The 9711-nt window shown below is 42.9% G+C and overlaps 1 protein-coding gene across 1 annotated transcript in view; it reads left to right on the top strand.

Moving 5' to 3' along the window:
- Nucleotides 1-9711, top strand: part of LOC106809745 (tetratricopeptide repeat protein 21B-like) — a 31604-nt gene that overhangs the window by 844 nt on the left and 21049 nt on the right. Inside the window, exons 2-13 of the mRNA XM_014812936.1 lie at nucleotides 1531-1660; nucleotides 1905-2015; nucleotides 2325-2491; nucleotides 3075-3358; nucleotides 4308-4392; nucleotides 5842-5940; nucleotides 6350-6542; nucleotides 7007-7104; nucleotides 7608-7808; nucleotides 8437-8569; nucleotides 8840-8997; nucleotides 9433-9554. Of these exons, the coding sequence (XP_014668422.1) occupies nucleotides 1531-1660; nucleotides 1905-2015; nucleotides 2325-2491; nucleotides 3075-3358; nucleotides 4308-4392; nucleotides 5842-5940; nucleotides 6350-6542; nucleotides 7007-7104; nucleotides 7608-7808; nucleotides 8437-8569; nucleotides 8840-8997; nucleotides 9433-9554 (1781 nt within the window). The remainder of the gene's footprint in view (nucleotides 1-1530; nucleotides 1661-1904; nucleotides 2016-2324; nucleotides 2492-3074; nucleotides 3359-4307; nucleotides 4393-5841; nucleotides 5941-6349; nucleotides 6543-7006; nucleotides 7105-7607; nucleotides 7809-8436; nucleotides 8570-8839; nucleotides 8998-9432; nucleotides 9555-9711) is intronic.

The following is a 9711-nucleotide window of genomic DNA, read 5'->3' as shown; positions in this document are numbered from 1 at the left end:
TTGCGGCCCCAACTGCCCAACAGCAGTTCCGATGTTGAACATGAAGCACGGATCGACGTGCCAGCCATTGTAAGATTAGAATAGCAGCCTGAAGATTGCTGATGCTTTAAACAAACATTACGCAACGTGCGGGGGACCTATAATTTAATATGATGTCTCACAATAGATTTGACAAATGCCCAACCAGAACGAGACTCGCCATCGCCAATTTATACAAAACACAAAGACTGACTCAGACCGGCGAGCCAGGCACAAGATGAGTCCTGGTTTCTTAAACTGACGATGGTTACAATTCGAAATTTTTTATGATCATTGATGCAGCTTGCTTTTGATCGCTGGTTCTGAGTTGAAAAACGTCGACGCTGACGCAACAGATTGAATAGTTTATTTGTATAAATACATGCACATATCCACAGCGTTTACGCAAAATCGAATGTTAAATACGCCGCCAGTTAAATCTTGTAGGCGCAGCCATCTTTTGTTTTACCGCGGGCGCACTCTATTAAAGAAATGATCATCTGTCGAGAGCTGAGGACGTTGTTTTCGGTCGCAAATGTCACATCAACACAGCATTGCGAAAGTTAATTTTCGTATATATTTATTACTAGCAACGGACATATATAGTATCTCAGCCATATAGTTCACATTTTAAAATGGCTCTGATGTAGTGCAGGCACTGCGTAATGTTAGTCATTTTCTAGCTGATGTTAGTAAATGATGAGATGAGGTTATGACCTTAGGCAATTGGTCACTGTGGAGTCTGGACCAGCGTACTTCAGTGTGCACTCTTGTTGGAAGTGTGGGTGGTCTCGGGTATGGTACAGGGGTGTGGTCATTTTGAGTTATAACTTAATTATGCTAGAAGTACTTAAGGTAGTGTATTTTCATGAGTTTTTCACTTTGTTACCATATGGCATATGCAATTATGGACTTTTTATAATATAATTATATCATATTTATTTATTTTGTATATTATATATATATATAGTTATAATATATCAGCAGTTTAAGTAATAGGGTAATCCACCTTTATAAGATGCCTATGATTTACTTTCTGGATACTATATGTTATACAGTTAGTACAATTTGTGACTGTACTCTGTAGTATCTGCTGTTAGTGGGTAGCCACATTGTTACCCATTCTCGCGGCTTAAACACTACGATTGGCTAGTACTTGGCTCTACTGCCGTAAAGAGAATACGGTAACAGTCAGAGAGCCTGGTCGGTTTAACTTATGATTTGAGTTAGGTGACAAACTATATATAGTGCCAAAAATCAGGATTACTCTGCCATATCATATTTTACACAGCGTGGTCCCATTCAAAAATAACGAGCTGTTTCTGTTATGAAAAAAAGCCAAGTCACCGCTTATCACTACTGTACAGTAGCCTTGAGGACACGATCTAGACTAACAACATTTAGGTTCTTGGTATTGTGGGTGGCAACTACAGGAACATGCAGAATATATTCTGAGTGCTATCAACAGTGTCCGTTTCGTTTGTTTAATTACAATAAATTTTGTGCCAACAGGGAAAAGTAAGCTACTATCTTCGGGAGAAGTATATCCGTCATGCCCACAATGCTATACACGAGGGCCTCAAGAAGTATGGAAATGATCCAGTGCTGCGATTTTTCAATGCCTATGTTTCTATATTGGAAGGTTTGTGAACAATATAAGAGTAAATTATATTGTAAACTCATGCTGTGTGTGCGGTCGTTCTGAGCTTAGAGAGGCCCTGCAGTGGTAGTGCTGGTACAGAGGTGATAGATCTATATATGGTGTAAATATAATAAATATCACAATTGTAAATGTATACCGTTACTATATGTGCAGTTACAATTAGTTTTTAGTCCTTACACACATGACAGTAATTTTCTAAATACTTGTTCGTGTTAAAATCCAGATCGAATCCAGGAAGGAATGCGGGAGCTGGAATCGATCAAGGGAATCCGTGAGGTGATGCTCTGTTCGATACTGGCTCTGCAGTATGCACACAGGCTATCAACAGCTGTTGGTATGTAGTAGACTTTTATATCCACCTTTCCTACCGTGAAATTCAAGAGGTTATGCTTTGTTTGATCTTAGCCCTGGACTATACACAGGTTGTAAACAGCTGTTGGTATTTAGTAGGTTTTTATATATCCACCTTTCTTACTGTGAAATTCGTGAGGTTATTCTGTGTTTGACACTGATCCAGCAATTAATACATACAGGCTGTCAACAACTGTTGGGTGTATTATTTTCCCACTGATCCTTCCAAACATCCATAGATTTTTTGGCAAGCAATCTGTTGACACACGTAGTTGCTTGTTTCATTGAGCAGACCGTGAAGCACTGGAGGAACTGGATGCAAGGTTGAAGCAGGAGAGGAGGGGTGCTGGCGAGAAGGCACTCTACTTTGCTGCGCTGTTTCTCTTCCACGTTGACCGCGTGGATAAGGCACGTGAATACATCGACAAGATGTTGAAGATCGATCCATATAATCCAGAGGTATTCATATGTATTGATGACGTATTGATTGATTGAGGTATTGATGACGTGAAGTCGGATCTACATTGCATTATCTCAAATCAGTAATTTCTATTGTCGTCCGAGCTCTTTTTAATATATAGCCAGCTATTTTTACTCAGTATATTTCAGTAACAGTATAGCGATACTCATTTTACGCTTTGCATTATGTTTTTATTATACAATGGTTTTTGATAGTAATTAGTATAGTGTACTATAATGTAATATTTTGATAGTATAGTGTACTATATTATAGTGTACTATACTATAATACCTTGTTCAACGAAGCCTCGTCCAAAAAACTTTTATTTAACTGATGACAAAATATACTTTTACGTCAACTGAGCGGACAGTGGCATCTCTAGTTTAGTAACTCTGTGTAATGTCCCTGCCAGCATTTAAGCTAGTCAACCCATGATGCCTTTTTTGTACAGAAGGTGAATGTTCCACAACCTGCTTCAGCATTCCACATGTGGCTACTGTCTCTCTTACAAGGACAACTGAGTCGACAGTGGTGTCCCTAGTTTAATGATTTTGTGTAACGATGCACGTGACATCTGTACAGGGCAACTCTCTGAAGGGCTGGATTGAGCTCGCGTCCGGTAAGGACATCAAGAAAGCCGGCAAGCACTTCGAGGACTCCCTCAGTGCGTCTCCGCCCGCAAAGAATCTCGACGGTCTCTTCGGGAAGGCGAGCTACCTCGCGAGCAAGCACAACTACAGTGGCGCCCTCGAGACGCTCAATCAGCTCGTCGTCGCGTTCCCGCAGTTTGTGCCGACGCTCGTCGAGAAGATGAAGATCCAGGTGGCGCTGCAAACGTGGGAGGACGCGATCGAAACGGCGCACAGGTAACGCGTGATATAGGATCAGAATTTTGATCGTTGCCTTCACGCTTATGATTCGTCGCCTCGACGTATATACTTGACGTTGATGGATGTACACTGCTCACAGCAAGACTTGTTTATGAATAGCATATCTAGCAATAGCTGTAAGTTATGTGTAGTGTAATGTCTCTTTTACATATGTTGTACAGATGTCACATTGAATTAGTAATCGTAGTTAGTTTTGGTTGTACATAGAGAAGGATTGGGCGTTTAGCTTACAGATGAGAAATAGTTAGGTTGGGTACTACGCAGATAGGTTACGGACGTTAGGTTGACACTTATACAGATGCTGCCCATATGTACATTTCCCGCGTAATAATTTGAACAAGAGAGAGAGTGGTGTGTGATTGGTTAGGGTAGAGTGGAACTGGGCCGTGATTGGATGCGGGGTTCATATATTAAGGGACGTGAGAGCATTTGGGGGAGGGGAATGATACGTGACGTGACGTGACGCTGACGGGTTGTTTGTAAACAATATATTTCTTTAGTGAACACAAATTCTATACGTCTTCTTGATTATTTATATTTTAAATTATAACATACAAACTACGCTCTACAGTAGTAGAGGTAAAATTTGCATGACGTATCTACTCGACGTTGATAGATTCAACGTTAATGGGTGCACACTGCTCACAACATGATTTTTTTACGAGTATCGAATCTAGGAATAGATTTAAGTAATATGTGTAAAGATATAATTTGTTATATTTATTGAAATTAATCTTAAATGTTGATATCATTTACACAGGAGGTACATTGCTTGGTTGACACTTGTTCTTGCACATGTGAAAACTCTGTAGTGTTCTGCCTTTTTTTGGGTTTGACATATCTCTATAATGCTTTTACATTCCTGTTTGTTTAACGTAACAGTTTAGTACTTTTATACTTATGTGTATGTTCTTGACCTTGATAGAGCTTTGGGTAAAGAGCCACGATGCATCGAAGCGAAAAAATTCCTGCTGGTCTTTCAAATCGCACGTGAGGGTCAGCTACTGAATGTAAATACCTTTTGGATTTCTTCTTCTATTCTTGAATTTCATTGCAAAATGAACTATTATCACATGACAGCATGAGAGGAACCAGTAGCAAACATGCATAGCAGCATAGACATTATTACCAGATGTAAACAAACATGCATACATCATGCATACATCGCGTATATATATATATATATAATAATATATAATATATATATATAATATTTGTCTACTGTATTTTTCATAAAAGCATATGGATTTTTAGCTCATCTGACATAGTCAGATGCAGCTTGTAGAATCGCATGATCGTCCGTCCGTCCGTCCGAGCGTCCGTCCGTCCGTCAACAGTTGGGCACAAATCTTAACCGCTCGACGTACGGTCACGGACATCGACATGGGGTGGTAATCCGAAAACGAGTTGGGATGTCGAAGCTGGGGGTCAAAGGTCAAAGGTCAAGAGGTGTAAAAGAAGGGGGAACATTCACTCCTTAACTTAAGGTATAGGGAGGAAATGCAGAATTGCGGCACAAATATAAACGGCTCGACCTAGGCTCGTGATAGTTGGTGTATAGCATCATGGTAGGAAAAGCCATCACTGTGCCGAAATTGGAGGTCACAGGTCAAAGGTCAATGGGCACAGGGTAGATTTTAGACATTTTCTGAGGACATGGTCTGACGGAGCGATTGAAAAACTTTTTTGTTTCAGCGGTGACCTAGCATTTTTATGGCATTATTGAAAGGACCATGAAATCTACTTTCTGCTGACATGCGAAGAGTAAGTGTCAGATAACCTTTTGACCCTCAAGAGGAGGGTTAAACATGGATTTGTTGACTGTCTGTTAGAAAGAATTTGACTGCCGGGTTTGCTAGTAGAATCTATACATGCCTGGATGTATGAGGCTACAATGTCACAGTGAAATTTCAAAAGCTAAATTTGGTTAAAGAAGGTTTATGCTCCTTAAATCGTATAATTTCTATGGCATTCTGTACTGTCAGTATGTTACATGTAACCTATGCCACTGCCAGTGGCTACTGCCAGTGCATGTGTTGATGGTACTGTGTAGTTTTTGCCTGCGTTAATTGGTTACAGGTGGCAGCTCTCTATTGCAGCCTGCAGGCTTGCGTAGGTAAATGGATGAGTGCTTACCTATTCTGTCTTGCAAATAGTTGTTGCTACTACGTATGATGGGAGCTTCCATCTTTAATCTGAAGACACTTAAACGTACGCGCCATCTCGTGGCAACTTTCATAACGATCCCAACGAACATTCCTTTGAGAAGGTTCCTGATACCATCCCTGTGCATTCCACTGTTTCGGCGTGTATGTGAACACATTTGGGACTAACAGGGTTTACTAGAATCCCACCACTCCACCACAGAGTCACCGCAGTAGACGTTAGATGAGCGCTGTCGCTCCGCGGCACTTGTTTATATATAGTATTAATTCGTTTTTTTTTTGGTTACAATTTAGGCAGTGGAAGCGATCTCAGACCTCATGCGGGATATAGACATGCTAGAACCAAAGAATGCTCAGCTGTACTATGACGTAGGGAAGCTGATTGCTCGAATAGTAAGCACTGATGTTCATAACTAAGGTTGCTTTACATAATACTAGTATGACGTATTACATGCGTGTGTGAGTGGCACTACAGTGTTGCCACACATTTGTGGGTGATAATGTTGTGTGTTGTCACGCCGGTGTGGTTGACACTTATATGTTGTCACACCGGGCATGTTTGACACAGTCGGTGTCACTTTGCAGGTGGATAGGAACATGCTAACACACACGTACATGTTCGTGTGTCACGAGTGTGGGTGACACATTTATATTGTCACACCAACATGGTTGACACTTGTCACATTGCAGGTGGGTAGGGACGAGCAGCTACTGGCACACACGTACACGCTCATGTGACACCAGTGCGGGTGACACGTTTATATTGTCACACCAACATGGTTGACACATTGTCTTATTGCAGGTGGGTAGGGACGAGCAGTTGTTGGTGCACACATACACGTTCATCGAGCGTGCGGCTCAGCTGGAGAACATACATGCGGACTACGTCACCGAGCTCGGTCACCAGTGTCTCCTGCAGGAACGCTACAAGGACGCGCTCAAGTGCTTCCGCAACGCCATGCGGCTAGACGAGACCAACGTCCAGGCGTTAACCGGTGCGCAGAGCCGTCGCTCGTCCAAGATTTGTTCTCGCGTCGATTTTCGAAACTCTGAGTTTGTCGGGCGATCGATTTGCATGTGGTTGAAAGAAGATTCGTGATCTTCTACTTTAATGTTAAATTCGTATCGTGGTTGTTTGCTCGAGTGTGGTTAAAAGCAATTCATTCTCGGATCTCCTACCTTAATTTGAAATTTTTATTATGTTTGTTTACTCGAGTGCAATTATAAGTAATTCGATCTTCTAATATAATAATAAATTTATATAGAGGTTAATTTACTCGAGTGTGGTGATTTGATCTATCTTCTGCTTCATTGTTCAATGCTGTATAAACGCGAAGCACACTACCCACGGCAGTATATGGATATGTGAATATTATATGCAAGATATCTGGATTCAGCCCTACAGGGCATTTCTAGTACGGCATTCGTTTAACTCGTTAATCGTGTGTTCAACATTCAGGTCAGATCAGAGTGCAGTTGCTTCTGGGACAGGTGGAGGAAGCTCAACAACAGCTCGAGTTTCTGAAAGAGGTGCAAGCAACGATCGGTAAATCCGCGGTAAGTTGTCTTCTCACTCGCGATTGGAAGGAATGCGTGTGTGTATTTTTTTTACTATAGGTCTGGATTTTCCCAGTGGCGCAGTGAGCATGTTGGTCGAAACACCTGCATTCATTCATCATTCTTTCATCTCCGGACATCGTTAGATGATAACGACTAGAATGACAATCTCGACTGACTTACCTATGTACTATATACTACTATGTACTATACTATACTACTACTACTATGTACTATACTACTATGTACTATATACCTATGTACTGTGTGATAGATGAGAAGACGTAGTTATCGGACGCATTATGAGACGGATGCGAGACACGCCCGTATGATTCGTGAGTAATAGAGAGTATGAGTAATATAATGAGATGTAGTTATCTGATGCGTTAGAGAGACACACATCCCTCTAGGGGCGGACTAAGCGACTGTGTCTCCCTCTAGGCGCTAACTAAGTGACTGTGTCTCCCTCTAGGCGCTAACTAAGTGACTGTGTCTCCCTCTAGGAGCTGAGTTACCTCGGGGCCGTGCTGGCGCTCAAGCAGCGGCGTCCCCACGACGTCATCGTCCCGCTCTTCAATGAGGCGATTGAGGCGCACTTCGCGCAGCTGCGCGGCCTGCCACTAGGCGACACCTACTACTGCATGCTCAACCCCGACCTACTGATGTGCATTGTCAAGGACTACCTGACTCTCGCGCCTGGACAGGTGATCACACACCTCTCGTCTTCGTCTCGTCTTCGTCTTTGTCTTCGTCTCGTCTTGGTGTATACGCGCGGGTAACGCGCGGCTGGAGTGTTCGCTGGTGCGCAGCCCGCCGTAGGAGCTTTGCCGAGTGAGAGTTTGCGCACTCGCTACCTGCTGCTGAGCGTTGCCGCGCACAGTGAGAGTTTGCGCGCTTGCTACCTGCTGCGGAGCGTTGCCACGCGCCGTGAGAGTTTGCGCGCTTGCTACCTGCTGCTGAGAGTTGCCGCGCACCGTGAGAGTTTGCGCGCTCGCTACCTACTGTCAGAGCATTGCCAATGCGCTGTGAGAGTGTGTGCTCGCTACCTCCCGTTGGAGCGTTTTCGCACGGCACGCGCCGCGAGTGTGTCGATGGCGCGTAGCCCACCATCCAAGCGTTTGTTCGAACTTCACATCTTGGCTTGATCACATAAAACGCGTACTATATCCTTGCTGAGATTCGGGCCGAGGTCACAGCCTTCACATTGATTCGATTATGCTCGATTCGAGTTTTTGCGTGGGTGTCAGTGAGAGAGCAATTCTTGACTCGCGTGCGTTTCTGGACCCGTCCGCTGCGGCTGATCATGGGCACACCCATTGTCTTGTGTTTCAGCCGGCTTCCAGCGGCCAGCCAATGATCAGCCCGGTGTTGAAGAAATGTAGCGCCATCTTGGATCCGGTTGTGCGTCTTGCGCCCGGTCTAGTGGAGGGCTTGTACCTGATGGCCAAGGTCAAATTTCTCATCGGTGAGCTACGAATCGTAATTTATTATAAATTTGTGCCTGAACGAATTTATAACTAAAATAATACTAATAAAAATAAAAAATAATAAAAATAAGTAATATATAAATAATAAAAAAAACTAATTTATCAACTGACGTTTGCTGTCGATTCGTTGATTTGTGCGCGAGATGAGAAACTGCAATGTTGTAGAGGCTACTTCGCTTGGTGTCGTGTATTCCACCCAGTGTGGAAATGTTTTCTCCCCAGTCTTCTCTAGTTATTGTCACTCGCAGGTGACGTGGACTTGGCCCAGGCCTCTCTGAACCACTGCCTGGAGCTGGACAACAGATTTGCCGACGCCCACTTACTCATGGCGCAGATCTACCTGCAGAAGGAGGAGTACAGCCTCACGAATCAGTCGCTGGAGGTCGCTCTTAGTCACAACTTTGCCGTAAGTACGGACGCTTCCCCCGCGCGTGAATGTTTTATTTAAAGCGAGTATTTCTCATGTTTTTACCAACCGTTTTCATCTTTTCTCAACCCTGAACCGTTCCAATCTATAAATATTTGCATCACGTAACTATAGGTGTGACCGTTTTTTTTGGGGACCATTTGAACATTCCATTCTCACGAATCTGAAGATGGCGGGCACACTTTTGCTGTTCATATACTGTGCTATAGCCTATACCAGCACGAATTTGTGGTGATTGTTGTGCCAGGGTAATCAGTAAAAAGTCCGCTAATAGGCGAGACCCAATTTGTCTAAATTTATTATTCGGTTTATTTGAGAAATGATTGTTTTGACATCTCGTGTGCTGCGGGGCGCAATACTGGCATACATTAGCGGTAACAATGCGCTGCAGTAATGTGTCATCGTCCCACGCAGATAAGAGAGCATCCGATCTACCACCTGATCAAAGCCAGAGCTCAGAAGAAACTTGGGAACATCGAGGAGGCAGCTAAGACGTTGAAGACTGCCATGGGCCTCCCTGGAGTCAAGCTGCATGGTGAGATATTGTTTATTTCCACCAGACACGATACAAAGATGTATGAATTAATGAAAATTTATTTAATGAAATTAATAAAAATTGATATAAAGAAATTAATGAAAATTGATATAAAGAAATTAATGGAAATTGATATAAAGAAATTAATGAAAATTGAT

Source organism: Priapulus caudatus, unplaced genomic scaffold (assembly GCF_000485595.1).
Source record: "Priapulus caudatus unplaced genomic scaffold, Priapulus_caudatus-5.0.1 Scaffold381, whole genome shotgun sequence".
Classification (NCBI taxonomy): domain Eukaryota; kingdom Metazoa; phylum Priapulida; class Priapulimorpha; order Priapulimorphida; family Priapulidae; genus Priapulus; species Priapulus caudatus.
The sequence above is the reverse complement of the archived record's forward strand: the minus strand, read 5'-3'. Positions and strand labels throughout refer to the sequence as shown.